At 46.2% G+C, this 23,002-nt stretch overlaps 1 protein-coding gene across 1 annotated transcript in view; it reads left to right on the plus strand.

The window, feature by feature from the left end:
• The window catches only part of LOC111817578, a 139,262-nt gene that overhangs the window by 101,451 nt on the left and 14,809 nt on the right, over window positions 1-23,002 (plus strand). Inside the window, exons 3-4 of the mRNA XM_023718820.1 lie at window positions 7,619-7,670; window positions 7,758-7,906. Of these exons, the coding sequence (XP_023574588.1) occupies window positions 7,619-7,670; window positions 7,758-7,906 (201 nt within the window). The remainder of the gene's footprint in view (window positions 1-7,618; window positions 7,671-7,757; window positions 7,907-23,002) is intronic.

The following is a 23,002-nucleotide window of genomic DNA, read 5'->3' on the forward strand; positions in this document are numbered from 1 at the left end:
CACACACACACACACACACACACACACACACACACACACACAAGAGAACAGACATTTCTAGAAGTGTTCCTGTGTTCAAGCTCACTCGTGGATGGAGCTGACAGACTCAGCCCCCTGTTATGATAAGTCAGGACTGCCCAGGCACGCTGCCCCAACGCTGTCCCTCTGGGTTTCCCAGGCACGCTGCCTCTAAACTCTCTCGCCCTTGGCCCCACCAAAGTCAAACCCAAAACCGCAGAACAGGCCCACCTGACTCTGACCTGGGCAAGCAACCACGCAACTCTCCTTTGTTAACATCGAAGGTCCCCCACAGACCACGTAGCCTGCCAGGATTAGCTCTCCCTCAGCTGTTAGAGCCACTATCACCCTCCCTAAAAGACCCTACAACGTCTCCTTTCCCCGCTTTGCTCACTGCTGTCCTTGGCCCACTAGACAGCCCGCCTGCTTGCTGTCCCCAGCAGACCTCGTCAGAACGCCTGGTCTGGCGGATCGCGTGGGCTCGTTCATCTGCATGGGTGAGTCCTTGGCAAGGGCCGGACCTAGACACCGGCATGGCCGTGTGAGCCACGACCACAGAGCCCCGAGGCCTGCAGGAAGTGGGTTCTCCCCATCAGTCCTGTTCCTTTTTCCTTTCAGATCTCCCCAGACAGGACAGAGGCCCAGTGTGCTAGCGTAGCAGACCCAAGCGGGAGGGCCGCTGGAGGTGCAGCTGCTCCACCTTGCCGAGCCCGCTGAGGCTTCCATGGCGCTCCCATTTCTTTCCTCCACCCTGACTTTGAGGGCAGCATTTTTTATTTCAACTTCTTAAAACAACCACAGTTAAAAGCACATTAAATTTTTCCAACTTTTTTTTATAAATAAGTTTTACATAATTCATATGGTTGTGATTATACTGTCTATAGAGATTTAATTTTTTGTTATTTTATATGCTGTGATTTCTTTATGCTCTTCTCCCCCTCTTCTCGCCCCTCCCCGTGTCCCTCCCCGTGTCCCTCCTCCTTCTCCTTCTCCTCCTTCTTTTTCTTCTTTCCTACCGGGAACTAAGCTCAGAAACAGACATAAGGGAAAGCATAGTGTGCAAGTGTGTAGAGACAGGCCTGCATTCAGTCCAGGAAGTGGCACGTGGCCCATCTCCCCTCCTCAGAGCTCCCTCAGCTCTGGCTTTAATCACAAAGTCAAATTTTATGGTGTTCTCTTGCTTTTTATTATATTTGTTTTATTTAGATTTGTACCCCGAAACAATATATGGTGGGTTTTTTGCATAAAAAGGCCGATGCATTCCTTTAAACCTTACCCGTTCTGTCTTCGGTTTGCTTCCTCTTGCTCTGAAAATGCCCCCACATCCTGGACCGAGCATATGAAGCCCTCCACACCATCTTTCAGGATGGGGCTGGCTCAGCACAACGCGGTGCTGAATTTCTCCGCCTGTTTTTGATGGAGTTGGAGCGTCTCCAGCCTCGGCCAGCCGTGAACAGGACTGCCATAAATGCTCAAGTGAGGTGCATTCCAGGAGCCGAACCTCTGGTCCTCAGGGGTGCCTATCTGTGGCTTTAGCAGATCTTGTCAAATTATTTTTTCCGAAGTTATTGTGCCAGTTCACGCTCTTTTGTTAGAGTCTCCTTTGCTTCATCCTGTGACCATCCCATTGCCCTGGCTAGGCTTTTGTTTCAGCCATTCCACCAGTGCAGAGACAGCTCACTGGGATCTTGACTCCCATGGCCCTGATGTCTCAGGGGCTGAGTCCTCTTAAAATGCTTGTTGACATAGAACAGGAATTTGATATTCAGACAGATAGTGATGTCAAGCTTAACTGCCTCTGTTACAGGGTAATAATATCATTAAGCTTCTCTTCTGGATGGTTAACAACTAAAGTTTCCAGACCAAATATTAGAGAAAAAGAAAGGCTACAAGGACAGCCAATATTTTGGCCCTAGCCCTTCAAGGTCAGTGAGAACTCAGGACATAAGAGAGCCTGTACTGTAACATCCTGTAACTCAGATTTTCTGTTCAAGGAGATTATGGGCCACAGAGGACAGTGATCGATGATGTAGAGTGTGCCTAAGGAGAGTCACCTGGAGATAAAACATTCTCTCAGGCTTCCACAGAGAGCAAATTGGTCAAGCAATGGCCGTGACTCATCCACATGGCTGACACTGACAAAAGATCTACAAACTGCTGTACAGGGTTTCGGGGTAAATCCTGAGGGGATTTGACTGACCTTCTCAGATACAGAAGTTACACTTTTTGTTATATGGGTCTTGTTTTATCTTGGTCTTAACCATCCAGCAGAAAAGTATAACCGTGAGGGGCCGGGGAGTTGGCTCAGTAGAATAAGCGCTTGCCTGGCAAGCATAAGGACCTGAGTTCAATCCCCAGTTCCGCAAAAAAAAAAAAAAAAGTATAACCGTGAGGTATAAAAAGTAAAGCCATAGTAATATGCTGAGCTGTAAAAGCTCAAGTCAACAACTTCTGACATTGCCAGTTCTGCTGATAACCCACTACTATTATGGACTACTGGACTATATCGGTTATTTTGCTGAACTGAAGCACCCACAATATTTGGATGGCAATGGAACATCTCTGACAAAACAAGACAGAAAAGGGGGATATAAATGAAGGACCATTTTTTAGTGAAAAAAAAATATATATGCATGTATATACAAAATAGGATAGATATACAACTACTTTCTCTTAGTTCAATGAGAAGAAAGGTTTGTAGTAATAGTGTTTAGACAAGATATCGTGTCTGCATCTTGTACTCTGAATAACTACTATGAAGACAAGAATATGCAATGCAGGGCTGGTGAGATGGCTCAGTGGTCTAAAGCACCTATTTAGAACAAGCTTAGCAAAGCACAGGGACCGCGGTTCAATCCCCCAGCACCACATGCCAGCCAGCCCCGCCCCCTGGTGGGCTGAGCTGGCCACACACACATAAATAAATAAATAAATTTTTTTAAAAAAAGAATATGCAATGCATTAATTATTGTAATTGTCCTACTAACCTATTTGAAACTGTCTCATTGCTATTTCTTTGTCATTAAAATTAATAAAAATACAAAAATATATATAATATGGCTAAAAATAATGCTTGTTGACTGTGTGCTTGCTTGTTTCTGTGGTGCTGGAGGGACTTGTGTATAAGGGCTATTGCTGAATGATGTGTGCTTGCTTAGCCTGCCAAAAGCCCTAGGTTCAGTCCTCAACACTGCATGCACACACACACACACACACACACACACACACACACACACACACACAAACGTCCTTCTATGCTATCTTGTCCAAGAACTGAAAGCGAAATTCCCTTTCATAGGTGGGTTTTTCATAGCATCCTGCTTCTGTTTAATGATTTCGATGTCTCGATGTCTTCCTTTTTCCTTTTGTAGTTCTCACTTTGGATTCTTTGCTGTTTCCTGTCTCTTACACTCTCTGCCTCTTTCTTTTCTTTTCCCGTTTGGTTTTCTTGGTCTGTTTGGTATGTTGCAAGTATTTAATAAATGGTGGTTTGAGGACGAAAGTCATAGTAAGACCAAGGCACCTCATACCTGTTTTGTCATACTGTGGGCATGATTAGACCTAATCCCCAAGTTATTATACAGTGAGTGAGAAGTTGCTTCTTTTACAGCTCACGTTTGCGGGTCCCTTTCTCCAGACTGGTCACTTTCTCCCCTTGCTCACTCACGAGGATCTGGTTTATTCTGGGAATGCAGCACCGTGCTGAGCAGCCCAGAGATGACTGTGCACATTTTGCTATCCTTGTTTTCATCCACAATCTCTGCACCACTTCCGTCCTTCGGTCTGTCGTGCCCAGGATCCAGAGCCCGCAAGACTGTCTCAAGTGTTCCGTTTCTGCTAGCGGCTGAAGTGGAGTGGAGGGAAGACAGGCAGAGGGCACCATCATGTGGCTGACTGGACATGGGGACATAGCCTGGGAGCTGACTTCCACGGGAGAGCATCACAAGACCACGCATGCTCCTGGGGCCCATTTCTGTCCTCCAGGGCTCAAGTCTGTGTCCTTTATTTCCTGTACTCTACATCAACACTGGCCTCTCTTAGATCAACTTGCTTTACTTCAGATTTTGTTGAAATTTATGCTTCTCTAATGTCCTATTATTTCTTAATTTTGCCCCTTACTATTTCTTAATTTCTGCTCATTCAGAAATGAGCAGAAGGTACTTAACTGCTGACCCTTCCATTCATCTTGTCCCAACCAAATTCTGTGTTCTGATTGCTTGCTCTTCTGGGACACGAGGACATCCAGACATGAGGACCCCACAGCCACCAGCGCTGCCTCACTTATTCTCATCTGCTGTGCCTTGGAACACCCGGAGGCATTTTAAGTAGACTATAGTATGTCTTGGCAGGACTCAAAATTTTGCATTTCTCACCAGTTCCTGGGAGTGCACGTTGCCTGTCGCTGCTCTTTGGGCTCTGCCTGGCATCTGTGCGCCTGGGCTTTGATGAGGTTGCTGTCCTGTCAGCGCTTGAATGGCCAAGTCCTGCTTCGGGGATCACACCTGTGCTGCATGTCGGCCAGCTCGAGTTCCTGCTGGCTGTCCCTACTGGCCGTCGACTGGAGACAGCAGCCCCTCACTGCGTGAATCTACTGCTCATAGTATGTCAGATGGCTTCCTCCAGAGGAAGAGACCATCAAAGGCCACCCAGATAGATGCTACTGCCTTCCTGGATCCTAATCATGTGACATCTCATTAATTTATCTGCACTTTACTTGTTAGGAAGAAGTCATTACACTCAGTGCACACAGAGGAGGAGGGATCGGGCCTACCAGGAGGTGACGCCAAGGGAGCGTCTCAGGGAGTTCCCAACACTTTGCACAATGCTCCTGGTCTGAGAGCCACACTTTGAAAACCACTGCTGTAATTAATGGCCTCAGAACAAAGTTTTATCTCCTCAGAGGTCAAAGCAGTTCCCCATTACAGCCTGTCAGGATGGGGAAGGGACAAGAGATCAATTAACTCTTTCCATTAAGCTTCTGGAAAAAAAGGAAGGCAAAGTTTTACAGCCAGCCTCCCACATCTCTAGCCAGCCTTCTCTCTGAAGGCCCATAAACTAAGGTGCGAGTGTGGTCAGGTTCTGAGGGGCTAACGCAGAAGGCAAGGAGCTCTGCCCCAGACTCGGTGCGGCAGGCAGGGTTAGAGGGCAGCGCCTTGGGAAAGTCTAAGCCGGAAGTTTTCTTCGAGTTTGCAAAGAAGCAAGCTCACCTGTGGTGATGGTGAACCCAACTCTGCGGCTGCCTCAGAGTGAGGGACACTGGCCTGCGCAGGTGGCTTTATGCCCCTTATTCCCAGAATGGCCTTAGGAAGACCCAAGTTTCTTCTCAAGTGTACTTAAATTCACAAGAGGGAGCTATTCATAAAGACGTGCCCAATTGGTAATCATTCCTATTGGGGAATCTTGGGGATTATAGAAGGCTGACCTCTGCGCATGTCTAGTTGTGGGGATGTGGATATCCTATAGCACACAGGAATGGGTATCAGGTAGACCAGAAAACGTACCTAGACTCCAGAGTCAGAAGACTAATGACCCCTGGAGCTGTGTGCCCTCTGACACGTCACATAGCTCGCAGTTTCTGTTACCAGCTATCTGGAGCCCACAGGGGAGTTAGAGAGAGCCAGGAGCCGGTGCTTTAGAAATGCAAAGGGGCCGAGGAGATGGCTCAGTGGAGTAAGCGCTTCCCTGGCAAGTGCAAGGTCCTGAGTTCAATCCTTGGTTCCAAAAAAAAAAAAAAAAAGCAAAGCGGTGTGTAGGGGTGTAGCAGAAACATCAGAGCAGTGTTTTTTCCACCTGGGCTGTGTGTTTCAGGTGCCGAGAGAGCTTGGAAAGGTCCCTATCCCCCAGATGTATCCAAAAACCATTATGTAACAGTTATCCATCCGCTCCTGTTCATCCTGTCTCTCATCTTCCTCCCTTCTTTTTTTCTGCATATACATACATCTATCTTTAGCCTCATCTGTCTTTTTTTCTAGAAAGACTCTGCAAGTGTTTAAAAGAAATCGCACCTTAGTTTACCCTAAACAGTATGCATGGAGGGCTTAGGAGCATTCGTGGAGGGCGTTCCTATGAAAAATGAGTTTCCTGAGGGGCCGGGGACATGGCTCAGTAGAATATGTGCTTCCCTGGCAAGCACAAGGGCCTGAGTTCAATCCCCGGTTCTGAAGAAAAAAAAAAAGAAAAATGAGTTTCCCGGTGAAGGAGGATAGCCCTGAGCAACGCATGCGCCTCGGTTACTTTTCTCTTGTTGCTCAGACAAAGTACCCAATGCCCCAAATTAAGGAAGGAAAGGTTTATTTAGCTCACAGTTCACAGGGGTTTCAGTCCATAAATCAGCTGGCTCCAAGGCAGAGTGGCACATGGCTGAGGGCAGCAGGCCATGGTGGCGGAAAGCAGCAAGAGCCAAAAGGGTTGAGCTGCCGCAGAGAGCCAGCCTTTTCCTCCCCACGGAGCATTCAGGCTGTCCACCAGAGGGCGGGGGTAGCGCGCACACCCATAAGCCCAGCATTGGATCGTGAATTAACCGCAACCTCTAGAAACCCTCCCCAAGAGCTCATGAGGTTTTGGGAAACATCTAGACACAAACCCTAACAACATGGGAGAAGAAAGGTCTCTTCTCCCAGTGCCCTGGGAACAGAGGTGGTGGAATTGTCAACACAAAGTCTGACTATTGGGCCAGCCTGAACACATTTTATTTTGAAATGGAAAAGGTCCCTGAATGCACAACCCCAAACTAGGGTAGTGTCTGCACTTGGCAAGGTGGCTGTGTGCACACTTGGTCAAATGAAGACTAAGTAGTGTGATCCAGCTTAAATTCTGTTCTGAAAGGGTAACAGCTTTGTCCACAGTTACTGTTGGCCTTTAACTAGTTAACCATTTACTCTGAGAATCACTCAGGCAGCACATTTAAATACTGTCCCGAGTGCCACTCAGGCAGATGTCATTTCAACAGATTTTTTTTTTTAAAAATGTATTTGGTACAGGGTCTCACTACATAGCTTGGACTCATAGTGATCCTATTTTCAGCCTCCCCAGTGCTGGGATTACAGGAATGCGCCACCATGCCCGGTCTTGGTGGCCAGCTCAGTGTGCCTGGGAGTGGGGCCGGTACAGCATGTGGTGTTGGGGATCAATCCCTGGTCCCTGTGCTTGCCTAGGCAGGCACTTAGTCTGCTGAGCTATCTTGCTGGCCTTCAACAGATTCTTGATTAAATAAATTTGATAAAATTGTCATTTTTACATTTACTGTTATATAAAAGATAATGAAAAATATGCAATTTTTGGTCATCCTGTATTTAAATAATTAGGCTGGCAAGTGGCTAAAATACTGAGAATGCCAAATCCAGTCATTCCTTTTAAGACATAAGGCTTTGCTCAGAGTAGACTCTGTTTAAAAGAACACTGAAATAAGATATGTAACAGAAGCAAATCACTTTTGCTCCTAATCTTCACATCTTCCAAAGTCACTGTAAATGAAGCTTTGCTTTCCATATGTACTTGTAAATTAATGAAACAGTGTTGTATCTAATGCTGACCAGCAGAGAGCAGTGTGCCCCATTCCCGTGCCCTGGTTCTGACCGCACACGTTTCCTCTGCCCTCCAGGACCAGGTGCCCTGGGAGGAACCGCCAGGTGAGAAGCCCAGTTGCTCCCATGGTAAGAAAGATTTTCACCCAGATCCAGCTCGGAAGCCACCTTCCACCCCTGAGAGGGTGACACAGGCCTTCCCCTTCGTCTCTGCAGAGGATGTCCCCAGAGAGGCCCCTTCACAGCCCAGGAGGGTCAGTATGGATGACCTGCAGCTGGAGAAGATGCAGAGAAAGACACGAGCAAAGCAGGTGCAGGTCTGGGAGAAGATGTGTTTGGAGAGAGCATGCGGGGATGCAGTGCAGGTAAGGCGCCACGGGCCGGCGACACGGTGGCCCTGTGTCCCTCTGCAGTCCCCTGCTGTTTGCAGGCTCTGTCCTGAGCTGGAGTCTGTTGCACTGGTGGAGCCCCACGCCACATGAGCTTCTATGTGGTAGCTCGCTTTCCAATGCCGTGACAAATGGCTGAGGTAAAGCAACTCACTGACAGGAAAAGTTTATTTGGCTCATAACTTTGGAAGTTTCATGGCATGACCACGGGACATGGCAGAAGAGGCCCGTTTCCTTCATGGCAGCCAGGGAGAGAGAAAGACAGGGCCCCGCAGGCCCCCTGGGCATGTCTACACTGACCTAAGTCCTGGCACTGGCTGCACCTTTTAAGGGATTTACATTTTCTGACAGCAGCAGTATGAGGCTTTGGAGGAGCATTGCAGATGCAGACAGTCACAGTGGGAGACAGATACTTCACAGTGACAAAGGCCACCAAGACCACAACTCCCTCTTTGTCCTCTGTGGCCCATCCTGCTTGTGGCCAGCCCTAGTCCAGGCCTCATGCAGAAAGAAGGATGGGCTGCCTGCCATAGCAACCACTGTTTGATGAGAGCCTTTTTTTTAAAATGTATTTGGTACAGAATCTCAGTACGCAGCTTGTACTTGTAGTGATCCTCCTATTTTCAGCCTCCCCTGTGCTGAGATTACAGGCCTGCACCACCACGCCTGGACCTGGTTGCCTGCTCAGCATGCCCAGGGTGGGGCCGGCGTGGCATGCAGCACTAGGGATCGAACCCTGGTCCCTGCGCATGCCTAAGCAGGTGCTTAGTGCACTGAGCTCTCTCACTGGCCCTTGGTGGGAGCTTCTGCGGGCTGTGCATGCTTCACCTGCACCAGTATTCCCTGCAGGACTCAAAACGCTGTGCAATGCGTTGGTGCAACAGTGAACTAAAAAGGACATGGAATACAGTTACATTCATCGCACTGACTTTTGTCTGCAGGGATGCTATGATATGTGATATTTCGCACCAAACTGAAACCCATTTAGAATGACCGTGGTCAGCTGGAGAGATAGCTCGGTGGTCTAATCATCTGCCTGGCAGGTGCAAAGAGCCTGGTTCAATCCCCGGTACCTCATGCCCTGCCAGTCCCAGGACTTTGGGTGCACAGTGCTATGGCGCATGCCTGTAATCCCAGCACTGGGGAGGCTGAGGCAGGAGGATCTCTTTGAGTCTGAGCTTTGCAGTAAGACCCTGTACCAAATAAATGAATAAATAAATAATTTTTTTAAAAAAATTTAATAACCACAGTGTTTACATCATAACTCTGACCCTGCCTCTGGCTCTGTTCCTTGCACTGTGCCTGACACAACACAGTAGTGCTCATTGTCACATACTTGTGAAGTCCACATCTTTTGAGTCTCACCTCACTCCTCCATCCTGACTTTTTATAGAAGTGAAATTCTCCAAAAAATGAGCTACATGAAAATCAGTGAAACTTATACACACGCCCTATCGTGCGCCCCCCTCTAGCTCCAAGAGCTTTCGTTTTTCCGAAGGGACCCCCACACCCACCAGGCTGTCCCTATCCATTTTCCCTCCAGGCCTTGTCGCGACAGTCCACTTCCCATCACCGGGGCTTTACCTGCTCCGGATACGTCAGGGAAATGGGACTGTACAATCGAAGCCCTGGCACCTGCCTTCTCTCATTCAGCATAATACTTTAGACATTCATTCCTATCATAGCATATATCAAGTACTTGATTACCTTTTATAACCAAATAATAGTCCAGTATTTAAGATGGTTTTTTTTTTTTCATCCATTAAAGTTGTTTGCAACTTTTGGCTAGTATTAATATTTCTTCCAGGACTATTGTACAAATTCTATTTGAATACATATTTTCAGTACTTTTTGGTGTAGCCTAGAAATAGAATAAAATAGTGATAGAAATAGAAATAGAAGAGAGTAGAACAGAATAGAACAGAACAGAACTGAACTGAAATACATGGGAATTCTTTTTTATTATTTTTTAATTTTCTTTTTTGGCTATTTATTTATTTACTTACTTGGTACAGGGTCTCACTATGCAGCATGGACTCATAGTGACCCTCCCCAGCACTGGGATTATAGGCACGCACCACCATGCCTGGTTTCAGGGCCAGCACAGCGTGCCTGGGTTCCTGGGCTGGCCCTGCATGCATTGCTGGGGATCGAACCCAGGTCCTTGCGCTTGCCATGCAGGCACTCAGACCACTGAGCTATCTCTCCGGCCCATGAATTCTATGATTAACTTTTAGAGGAACTGCCCAACTGCTTTCCATTTTGCCTTGCTGGCAATGTATGAAAGTTATCAGTTCTCCACTTTATCCTTGCCAGGCTTTGTTTTCCTTCTTCTTCTTTTTTTTTTTTTTTTTTCTCTTTTTTCTTTGGTTCTGAATGGAACCTTTGCACACTGTTGGTAGGAATATAAATTAGTATAGCCACCATGGTAAACAGTATGGAGGGCCCTCAAAAAATTAAAAATAGAGCTTCTACATCATCCATCAGTCCCACTTCCGAGGTCTTCGAGCAGTCCACTGTCCTGCTCCCTGCAGCACAATTCACAGCAGCCAAGAAATGGACACAGGCCGAGAATCTATCAGCATATGAATGGAAAAGCAAATATGGCACATAGGCACAGTGGAATGCCATTTAGTCTTGAACAATGAAAGCCATGTTTGTCATATGCAGCCGCATGGACGGAACTGAAGGACATTCTGCCAGGAAAAATAAGCCAAACAGAAAATGCGGTTTGTTCCTACTTATGCCAAGTTCCTACTTTAGATGAAATCTAAAACACACTAGAAGCGTAGCAGGATGGTGGTCACCGGAGAGGCGGGCTGCAGGAGTGAAAAGGTGGCAGTCGAGGGTACCAGCCTCGGGAGGCGAGAAGGTCTCTCTCTTAGATGTGCCGCACAGTACAGTGAGCGGCTGCTCATGCCAGACACCTCACTGTTGCTGCGGAAGCACAGTAAAGCTCAGGTGCTACCGCAGAAGTGTTGAAAAAAAAAACAGTACTCCATGAAAGGACACAACTATGATTAGATTCCCAATGTAGCTTGTGTTCTTTTACCTCAATGTCTCTAGGTAACTGAATCTTTTTTTTTTTTTTTTGTAACTAATTCATTCTGTTATTAAAAGAAAAGGCAAAGCTGAGAATATGGTAGAATTTTAAATATTTATGACAACCTAGTGTTATACAGGACGAAGGCTATGGACAAATCACATCCTCAGGGCTGATGAGACTGGCGTGTTTTACAAGGGTGGTGACAGATGAGCCTAGATGTTGCTGACAGTATTGTAGCTGCCGACATGCTGTGACCCGAGCCGGGAGAGAGCTCCCGGGGAAGCTCACGCTCACCATTTGCACAGCCCTGGACTAAGTTTCCAGCACACGCCTCCCACACGTCATAAGCAGCGGCTCACAGGAACCTGTTTTCTGTGGGACCCAGAGTTCAGAATTTCTCGTTCAGTGGTTGTGAAGCCTTATAGGGCACAGCACGAATGACAAGAACGAGGCTGAAGACCGCGTGCGCCCCCATGATATCAGGGAGGGAAGCACAGCGCTCAGCTGCTGCTCCACCCATCAGGGCTTCCATCCTGATACGCCCACCATGAGGCGACGGTGTCCTGAGATCAGCTTGCCGTCACCACCGTGGCTCGGCCACACCGATGGCTGGGGCTGGTTACTCCCTTGAGGTCCCACGGGTGACCCCCAGCATCACCAGAGATTACGATGCAGTGTGTCACACAGCCAGAGAGGGCTAGCTTCAGAATTCAGTGTGCAGCCCCTACTGAGCGCGTGTAGCTTTTGCAACACCCTAAAGCTGAAAATTCCCAATTGAACGGTCCTGAATCTGGAGCCACCTGTAGGTGGACATAAAGCAGCCACACTCGGGGCTGGAGAGATGGCTCAGTGGTCTAAAGCACCTACTTAGAACAAGCTTAGCAAAGCATAGGGGACCGCGGTTCAATCCCCCAGCACCACATGCCAGCCAGCCCCGCCCCCTGGTGGGCTGAGCTGGCCACACACACACACCACACTCTCTCTCTCTCTCTCTCTCTCTCTCTCTCTCTCTCTCTCTCTCTCAAAAAAAAAAAAAAAAAAAAAAAAAAAAAAAAAAAAAAAGCAGCCACACTCACTTGTGTTCTGTCAGCTTTTCATTAGAAGCTGCTTTCCTGTGGTTTGGAGTCCTGCCCCTACATTTGTCCCTACCACACCTAGGCTGAATTTCCAGAGTCACTGAAGCTTTGCCTACTTCTGTGCTGACAGGATGTGACCAGGCCTCTAAATCATCTTCTTGAAAGGCAACAAGCCAGGAAGTGAAGATAACTGGATTGAAGTATTTAAACATGCATTTAGTGAAAAGTCACTCACTGAGCACTTCCGTGTGAGGCACTGCTCGGAATGGTAAGGTGCAGAGATGAAAGCCTGTAGTCCAGTGGGAGTGCCCCTGCCTTGACAGCGGGGAGGCCCTGCACTGGCCTGAGGAATGTGCAGGGTAATCATGGGAGAAAGTGAAGGATATAGAAGGGCAGTGAGAGCAGAGGAGCATCCTCCCTGTGGAGGCAGAGAGGATGGCAGGCCAAGGGAGGGTGCTTCACTCCTGCATAAGTGCTGAGAAAGCAAGTGACAGGAGGTGAGGTGAAGGAGGACAGAGCCAGGCCACAGGGCCTCAGGTTTTAACCACCACGTGGTATACAGCCTCTTTTTGAGAAAGGGTGGAGACATGTTTAAGAGATTAGAGTTGGGTGTGGTGGGAGCACCTGTAATCCCAGCACTTGGGGAGGGTGAAGCAGGAGGAACATTGGGAGTTCAAGACCAGCCTGGGCTACAAAGTGAGCTCAAGGCCAGCCTGAAGTGCACAGAGAGACTCTGTCTCAAAAAGATGAGAGAGAGAGAGAGAGAGAGAGAGAGAGAGAGAGAGAGAGAGAGTTGAATGTAGGATGTTGAGCTTTAGGATGTTGCAAAAGGTACATGCGCTTAGTAGAGGCTGCACATTGAATTCTGAAGCTAGACCTCTGCTGGCTGTATGACATGCTGCATTGTAATCTCTGGGGATGCTGGGTGTCACCTGTGGGACCTCAAGGGAACGTAGTTGAATTTCATGACTATTGATTGTTGCAATTAATAGAAAGGGAAAGTCTAATGTTCTTGGACTCCAGCTTGAATTCCAACCCAGCTGGTAACTAGGTATATCATTCCTTGACTCCTGAGGCCTTCCTGGCAGCTGTCCCGTGATACCATAGGAGAGTTGGCTTCTCAATGACGGATCATTTTTGTTCTCACAATTCTGGAAGCTCAAAGTCCAAATTCAGGGTGCCAGTTTATGGCTGGGTGCTTATGAGACCTAAATTCATTGTCTCCTCAAGTGGGAGCAAGAAAGCGAGCCGTCTCTGTAGAGTCTCTTCTTTCCAGGGCCCTCTGTCACACTGAGAAGGCTCCGTGCTGGTGACCTCCTTAGTTCCCAGCTGTGCGCCCCAACACAGCCCTGGGCTGAAGCTCTCAGTATGTGAAGTTCTGAGGGAGACGTGGGAAGAGGAGTGGAACAGTAGATTCGGTTTTATATTTGTTGAATAAGAGGATCCTTTAGCTCACCCGAATGGATGCACCCAGCAAGGGCAGCTGGGTTCTGATCTGAAGATGAGGGCAGGTTGAGGGTGGAAGATGGAGATCAGCTGGTAATCCCAGCTCTCAGAAGGCCAAGGCAGGAGGATCACAGCGAGTTCGAGACCAGTCTGGACTACCTGGCTAGCTCCAGGGTTGGGAGGAGCAAGGAGGAGACGACCTCTGCTGCAGTGGCGTCATCTCTGGGTGTTGGAGATGCACTGGAGAGGCACTGAGGGACCTAAATGTAGGAGGACAAAGGTGAGAGCCCCGGTCTGGACAGGCCTCCTGGTGCTGGGGTGCAGAAACAGCCACCCCTCTGTCCAGCTTCATCCCAAGATGATGTCACTGAAGTTCCATGGTAGGCGCCATGGTTCTGGTTGGGTCTGGGGAGCAGTGTGAGCTCCCCAGAGAAACAGCATGACAGATCATGCAATGGAATATTACTCAGCCTTAAAAAAGAATTAGCCAATGATGGTGGTGAGCACCTGTCGTCCCAATGACTGAGGAGACCAGTCATTCCCACCAGGCTGCAGGCTCCACCCTGCTGCCAGGATGCTGTGCAGGAGATCTTGTGTCGGCTTCCTGGGATGCCGGAAATAGGCGCCCACTTCAGGCTGTGCCTCACCCCCAGAACCCCAGAAAGCCAACGCAAAGAAAAAGATTAAAGAATGAAGAAAAGCACCCTGAATTGTGCCCACTTCAGACACAAGATCCTGAAGCAGCTCTTTGAGGAAGGCACTCCTAAATCACCTAGGTTGGCCTCAGACTTAGGACCCTTCTGCTCCTGCTGCAGTCTCCTCAGTCATTGGGACGACAGGTGCTCACCACCATAACTGGCTAATTCTTTTTTAAGGCTGAGTAATATTCCATTGCATGATCTGTCATGCTGTTTCTCCATTCACCCTGTAACTGGCATTTGGTTTTCCCCAGCATTTAGCAGTTGTGAATGTCATGCTGGTAACATACTGCAGAAAAATGACTTGGTCTCTGCTTCTGGTTCCTTTGGAGCACACCCAGGACTGGACTGTGGGGTGCTGTGGTTACTGTTCAGCATCATGAGGGCCTGACATACTGACACAAGTGTCTCTGCCAAGAGCAGGCCTTTTCCTGGCCAGGCAGCTGGCTGAGCCTGCTCTATTTTATGCACCCTGGCACAGCAATCCGAGTGGCAGGGCAAACCGAATGTGAGGTGAGGTCCGCTGTCCAGGAGCAACCAGCGCAGGACCCACTGGAGTGTGGGACTTTAATCCACGTGACACGCGGAAGACCCACTGAAGTGTGAGACCTTAATCCATGTGACACACAGAAGTGTAAGGACATCAGACATGAGGTCATACATAGATTTCAATATGTATTTTTTTTCTTTGACACAGGACCTTGTTATGAGGCTCAGGCTAGCTGGGAGCTCACTCTGTAGCCCAGGGTGGCCTTGAATTTGCAACCCTCCTGCCTCAGTGTCATGAATGCTGAGGTTATAGGTATGCACCACCATCCCTGGCTAAAACAAATTGTGTATGTATATTTTTTTTGCAGTGCTGAGCATTGGCCTAAGGTCTTGAAACTTAGCTGTACCACCCAGCCCATCATATATATTTTTTCTGCAAATTTATTTATTATTTTTGGTGTAGAGACAAGGTCATCCTATGTAGTTTAAGCTGGCCTTGAACTCTTGGTGATCTTCCTGTCTCAGCTTCCCAAATGCTGGGATTACAGGCATAGCCCACATGACCAGCCAGTCAAATTTTCAATGATCATAGGAAGTTTTAATTGTTTTATCATTCATTTGTGCAAACATGGATTATTTTCCTATAAATTATTATGAAGACTCTTTAGACATTATCGCTAAGGCCTGGATCTGGGTCCACATGAGTGGAGGTGTGAGAAGGAGGGCTTCTTTCCTCAAGGAGCATACAGTCTAGGTAGTGTGACAACTCGAGGACAAACATACATTGTAGTTAGATACAAACATAGCTGCCGGGGAACCGTCCTACAAGGCAGGTATCGCAGTGGTAGCAAAGTATATTAGCAGAACACCTCTCCAGGGAAAAGGGCTTTGTTTTGCTTTGTTTTGTTAATTTGCTATAGGGTCTCGCTAAACAGTTCAGACTTGCAGGGATCCTCCTGTCTCTATTCCCAGCACTGGGATTACAGGCATGTGCCGCAACACCCGACTTTGGGGCCAGCACAGCCCAGGGATCCAGGGCTGGCATGGCATGCAGTACTGGGGATTGAACTCAGGTCCTTGCACTTGTCAGGCAGGTGCTTGGATTACTGAACTATCTTCCCAACCCAGAAAAGTTTCTCCAGTAGAGGAAATACCAAGATCAAAATTGCAGCAGCATGAAACGCAGGCGTTAGGCGAGTCCTGGATAACAGGGCTGGAGTGGCAGGCGCTAAATGGCAAGCACACACTCAGCGGGCGGGGAGTTGTGATGGCCGCGTGACCGCTGTCGCAGTGGCTCAGGAGACAGGATTGAAAGAATGTGACGTGTGTGAGGATGGTATTTATTAAGCCTCAATCTAATAAATCTTGACTTCATCCTATAAGCATGACTCTTTGAAAGAGGAGAGTGACATTTGTTGTGAAGCAGAGCGAAGCTTTAGAATGTTGAGCTGACTGACTTTTGTGAGAGAAGACTTTTGAGAAAAGGTATAGAAGGTCCAGTCTCGAGTCTACACAGGGATTTTTCAAAAGTCAAATGTAATTTGGTTTGCATGAATGAGTACATGTGTGGGATCCAGTTTCCCCTTAGCCAGGATTTAATTATCAAAGAATTCCTGGTTTAATGTTCTGTGATTATAAAAGTTTGGGGGAACTAAGAGGATAATATAATAGAAAATGGAAATTATTTATTATTTGAGTGAGACATTGGTAGTTTCTACTAACAAATCAAGTAAATTACAGGTGTGATTATGAAGAATATGAAAGATAGCAAAGAGTAACAAAACACAGCGTGAGAATTAGAACATGAGGAATAACAACATATTGTTCAGGAGACCCAGCATGGAGTCACTGTCATCATAGTAGTCATTGAAGAAAATCGAGAAAAACTTTAAATTCCTAGAATCAAATGATAACGGGAATACAACATACCAAAAAAACACCAAAAGACAGGCCTGAGAGGGCAATTTATAGCTATCAGTATCTACATGAACAAATCAGAGAGATGGGCCAGCCAAATAGCTCAGCGGATTAAAGTGCCTGCAAACAGGTGCAGGGGCCGGGGGTTCAATCCCCAAGACCTGCCCTGCCGGCCCTGCCCCCAGGGCACACTGAGATGGCAATTGAGACTGGGTGTGGTGGTGCACACCTGTAATCCCAGGTCATGGGAGGCTGTAAATAGGCTGATCACTATGAGTCCAATCTAGGAGTGAGACCCTGAACACCCTGTAGACCCTTTCCTAAAATACAAAAAAGAAGAAAGAAAGAAAGAAAGAAAGAAAGAAAGAAAGAAAGAAAGAAAGAAAGAAGGAAGGAAGGAAGGAAGGAAGGAAGGAAGGAAGGAAGGAAGGAAGGAAGGAAAGAGAGAGGTATCAAATAAATAACCTAATCATGGACCTCAAGGTCTTAGAAAAACAAGAACGACCCCAACAGGAGGAAATGAAGAGAAATCAGTAGAAATTAATGAGATAGATACTAAAAGAACAAATTCACAGGATCAATGAAATAAATAGTTGGTTTTTTGAGAGGATACACATGATTGATAAAAATGCAGTTCAAAGAAAGAGAGAAGACCCAAACTGTACAATTACAAATGAAAAGGGGTTGTTACAACAGACAGAACTATATCAAGAGAGATTATTACTGACTGCTAATCTAGAACAAGTGGATAAATTTCACAACCTGCCAAAACTGAACCAACAGGATATAAAAATCCACAGATAAATTGCAAGTAGCGAGAGTTTGAAGTAGTAATAAAATGTTTTCCAACAAAGAAAATCTAAGAACCACATGAGTGCATGCATCTTACCTAATTTTTAAAGGAGAATCAATACCAATGCTTCTCAAACTATTTCATTCAATATGATGGAAAAAAGACTTCTAAACGTGTTCTATGAGGCCATCTTCCTAATCTCAAAACTGGAAAAGGACACAGCAACAACAACAGAACTGTAAATCAAATATCCTCAATGAGGACATAGATGAAAAATCCCTAATAAAATACTAATCAAACCAATGTATTTAAAGGTCACACACCATGGTCAAGCTATTTTTACACCAGGAATGCAAGAGTGGCTTAATGTACGCAGATCAATAAATGTCCTGTACTACATGAACAGAGTGCAGGATAAAAATAACACGATCCTCTTATTGAGGCAGGAAAAACCCTAAAAAATTGAACATCCTTTCCTGCTAAAAACTCTAAAGACACTAGGCATTAAAGGATTATTGCTCAATACAGAAAAGGCCACATGTGACATCATCCTGAACACAGGAGACCTGAAAGCATTTCCTCTCCAATTAGCAACAGAGCAAGAGTATCTACTCTCGTCACTGTTATTCAGTGTAGTCCTTGAAGTTTTAGCTAAAGCAATTAAGAAAGAGAAAACGTAAAAGGAACACAAATAAGTCAAATTGTACCTTTTTTGCTGGTGATATGATCCTCTATTTAGAAGACCCCAAAGACTACCAAAAGATTTTTGGACTGATGAATGAATTCCTCAGTGTAGCAGAGTGCAAAATCCACAGCTTCACTGCACACCAATAATGGACTAGTTGAGGAAGAAATCAAGAAAACAATCCTATTCATGATAGGTTCAAATAAAATAAAATACATAGGCGTTATTCTACGCAAGGAAACGAAAGACTACAACTAAAATTGTATCTGTCTATATCTCACCACTGGTGAGATAGCTCAGTGGAAAAAATGCCTGCTTCGGCAAGCACAGGGCCAGGGCTCAGTCTCCGGCAGCACGTGCTGTGCCGGCCCTACTCCCAGGTGCGCTGTGCCAGTGCCAGAGTCTGGCATGGTGGCACATGCCTTTATTCCAAGATTGGGAGGCTGAAAACAGGAGGATCGCTACAAGTCTGAGCTGTGCAGTGAGACCCTGGATCAAATATATAAAATAAAAAAAGCCCTCCGAACACTGAAGAAAGAAATGGAACACCAGAAGACACAAGATCTGTTTACGGGTTGACAGAAATAATATTGCCATACTGTCCATATTAACAGAGTGATTTACAGACTCAGTGCAATCTTCATCAAAATACTAATGACATTCCTCACAGAATACAGAAAAAACAATCTTTAAAATCACTTGGAGGGCTGGTGAGATGGCTCAGCGGTCTAAAGCACCTACTTAGAACAAGCTTAGCAAAGCCCAGGGACCACGGTTCAATCCCCCAGCACCACATGCCAGCCAGCCCGCCCCCTGGTGGGCTGAGCCGGCCACACACACACACACACACACACACACACAAATAAATAAAAAAATTAAAACAAAAAACTACACAGCAAAACCCAGGCTAAAAAAAATAAAAATAAAAAAAAAATAAAATCACTTGGAAGCACAAAAAGACACAAATAGCCATAGCAATCCTAAACCAAAGAGAGCTGGGGACATAGTTCAGTGGAATAAGCACTTGCCTGGTAAGCACAAGGACCTGAGTTCAATCCCCAGTTCCAAAAAAAATCCTAAACCAAACAGCAAAGTAGTGAGATCCTGAACACCTTGTATATCCTTCCCTAAAATACAAAAAAAAAAAAAAAAAAAAAAAAAAATACTGCAAAACCATAAAACAGGGGCCAGGGAGATGGCTCAGTAGCCTGGCAAGCACAAGGGCCTGAGTTCAATCCCCTGTTCCTCAAAACAAAAACAAAAACCACATAACAAAAACAGCAGGATGCTGGCACAAATATAGACATTTAGACCAGAGGAACAGAATAAAGGGCACAGAAACAAACCCACACAACTGTAATCATCTGATTCTGAGCCAAGGAGCCAAACATGTACATTGCAGAAAAAAAAAAAAAACCGCCCCTTCAACATGGTGCTGGGAAAACTGTATATCCACTTGCAGAAGATTACTATATTCCTATCTCTCACCCTGTATAAAAATCAATTCAAAATGGATCAGAGACCTAGGTGTCAGACTTGAAACTGTTAAGGGCTGGTGAGGAGGAAGAGGAGGAAGACGAAGAAGAAGAAGAAGAAAGGAGAGGAGAGAAGAGAAGGAGAACAAGAATATAAACTTGAAGCCATAGGTGCAGACTAAGGCTTCCTGACTAGGACTCCAGTAAAAGTGTAGAAAATAATAGCAAGAATCAACCAGTAAGATCATATCGAATTAAAGTTTCTGCACAGCAGGGGAAACATCTGCCAGTGCAAAGAGAGCCCACAAAGTGAGAGAAAAAGCTTGATCAAGTTTACCAGATGGCCCTTCATACTTTTTACCTTTCTTTTACAAAACTGTACTTCTTTTATAAGATGTTTTCTCCTTTAACCATTTTGATTATCTTTTAATTAGGCATTTTTATTTCAATTTAGTGTGATTATTGATGTGTTTGGAATTTTTTTTATTTTGCATTTTAGGGAAGGGCCTACAGGGTGTTCAGAGTCTCATAATAGATCGGACTTGAAGTGAACCACCTGTTTATAGCCTCCCAAGAGCTGGGATTACAGGTGCATGCCACCACACCCCATCTCAGTGCACCCCAGGGGTGGGGCCGGCATGGCAGACCCAGCGATCAAACCCCTGGCCCCTGCGCCTGCTTGCAGGTGCTTTATGTGTTTGGATTTAGATTTATCATTAATTTTTTATTCTTTGCTTTTTGTTGTCTTTCGGAATATTTGAATTTTTTTATTAACACTATTTGTAGCAGCATTTTGTGAGTGTGTGTGTGTGTGTGTGTGTGTGTGTGTGTGTGTAGTCACTGTAAGGATTCATACACACCCTGAGCTCTCAGTCTACTTAAAATTAGTAAGTCAGCATTTTGAAGGGAATGTAGAATGCCATAGGCATTCCTCTAGCTTCTGTTATGGTCTAGCTGTGGTTTGTCCTTTGTAAAGCTCATGTTGGGCTTTGTCCCCAAGGCCATAGTGTAGACAAAGAGGTGGAGGGACTAGCAGGAGCAGCGAGGGCATGGGGACGTGCCTCTTGCAGGAACTCACTTAGCTTCCAGACAGTGTGCTCCACTTCCATGCACACCCATTACCCTTTCGGCTTCTTCCCCATAACATGCCACACCAGACACTGGCACTGTGCTCGAAGACTTAAGAACTCTGAGCCAAAGTGTACCTCTTTTCTTTATAAATCACCCGGCCTGCAGTATTTTTCAATAGCAATAAGAAATGGGCCAACATACATCCCTTTTAATTGTAGCTTCAGGCACATTATATACATTGAACACCTTGTCCGAGAATAGCAACCTTGCTTCTAACTGTCCTATGTGTTTAAAACTGAAGAGCAAGTGATTCTGTTCTGTTCATCCAGGTACTTACCATTTCCATTACTTCCTCCCTCCCTGAAGTTTGAAGTTTGTTTCTATATCATTTTTCTTTTGTACAAGAGTCTTTTATGTGGGCTGGGGAGATAGAACAGTGGTGTAAGTAGCTGCCTGGCAAGGGCAGGGTCCCAAGTTTGATCCCCAGTACCAAAACAACAAAACCTGTAGAAACAGCCTGCTGGTTTTGACTTCTTTTACTCTTCCCACACATATGAGTATGTTTATTTCACCTTTATTTCTGGAATATACTTTTCTAGGTAGAGAATTCCGGGCTGAAATTCTGCCTTTTCAATTTTTAATAAAGCTCAATGAGGCCTTCACCCACTTTTCCTGACCGTGGGGCCCCTTCCCGGTATTTCCCCCTCCGAGGCCACTGTTGAGCTGCTGCTGGAAGTGGGCGATGGCTGACCTGGCTTCTTCAAGCTGAATGGAGGTGTGGAACAGCAGGTGCAAGTCTGCATTTGGGAAGCTCATCAGCAGGCCTTGGTGGGAGCATCTGCTGCTTTACAGCGGGCTTGCTCTGTATGATCACTTGGAGTTCAGCAGTTTCTAGATGAGAATAAGCGAGCTTCACCAAGAGATTAATGCATGTATAAACAAAACATGAACAATAGAATAGAAAGGCAGATTGGGGAAAGATCCATATAGAACACTGTTTTCAAGGGTTGGAATAGCAGTTGTAACCAGCTGGCTCTTCAGACCATCAGCAAGGGTCAGTGATTGGATCCCGCTCTGTGTGTCTAGCTTATTTTATTATTATTCATGAATATCTCTGGCTGTGTCCTCCTGTTGTGGGGTGTTCAAGACAAAGTTAAAGTGAGTCCTTTGTCAATCATAATTGATGTCCTGACATACCAAGGTCAGTTAAGTTTCCTCGGGCACTGTTTTTGGGACCACAGTCAGAGCTCCTTTGCTCCTCTAGCTCTTTCTGTCAGATGTGTCATCTGCCGGGATGGGTCTCGGCTGTGCTGGACCGCATGGTTCTTCTTAAAAGCACGGGCACACCCTCAGCGGCCCCCTTCTAGCATGACGCACACTGGTTGACACCTGTCCTGAGGGGAGGGGGCACAGCTGATGATCTCCTTGCTCAGGAAGCTGTGTGCCTCACCGGAGTTCTGGGATCCTGTGAAAGCTCTCCTCATCTCCTGGGTCCTTGTTCCCCCCGGGTGGGCTAGGGACAATGTATTGGCTGTCTTCAGCCCAGTTATATTTTTAGTTTTGGTCTCGCAAACTTCAGGGGTTGAGCACCCAGTAAGAGAATATCAGTTACATCCGCAGCATAGTGGGAGCAGTTAATTTTATGATTTAATCTAGATATCCAGCCTAGAATAATTTTTCCCTCTGAAAGGGTCATTCTAATTGAGGGGTCAAGGAGAGATGACATGCTGGCTACTTTAGCTGCTTTCAGGATTCTTTAATTTTCTCTGGTTTCCAGTGATTTGTTTATGATGTTCCTGGGCACTGTTTTCCTTGGGCTTTCCTGTGCGAAATCTGTCAAGCTCTTGTATTTTTAATTTTTCGAAATGTATTTAGTGCACGGTCTACAGGGTCTCACTATGTAGATCTGGCTCATAGTGATTCTCCTGTTTTCAGCCTCCCAAGTGCTGGGATTACAGGCGGGCATCAGCACTCCCAGTCTCAATAGCTGTCTCAGTGTGCCCCAGGGGCGGGGCCGGCACTGCACGCTGGGGTTCAAACCCTGAGCACTGTGCTCTGCCTAAGCAGGTGCTTTAGTCCATTGGACTATCTGGCCAGCCCTTTTTTATTTTTTAATCATAGCTGTGATTATTTCTTAGAATTATCTGGCACCAAACTTTCTCTTTTCCTTCCACAAAGCACTCTAATGACCGAATGCCACACCTTCCCTGGCCTGCAGCTCCCGAAGGCGCTTTTCCTCTCCATTTTTCTCTCCTGCCTTTAGACTGCATCCTCTCCACCACACTATGTCAGGGTTACTGATTCTTCATCTCATTTCATAACTGAACTCTGCCAGTGAATTTTTTTTTAAACATTTATTTATTTATTTATTTATTT

This window comes from Octodon degus, unplaced genomic scaffold, assembly GCF_000260255.1.
Source record: "Octodon degus isolate 3935 unplaced genomic scaffold, OctDeg1.0 scaffold00062, whole genome shotgun sequence".
Lineage (NCBI taxonomy): Eukaryota > Metazoa > Chordata > Mammalia > Rodentia > Octodontidae > Octodon > Octodon degus.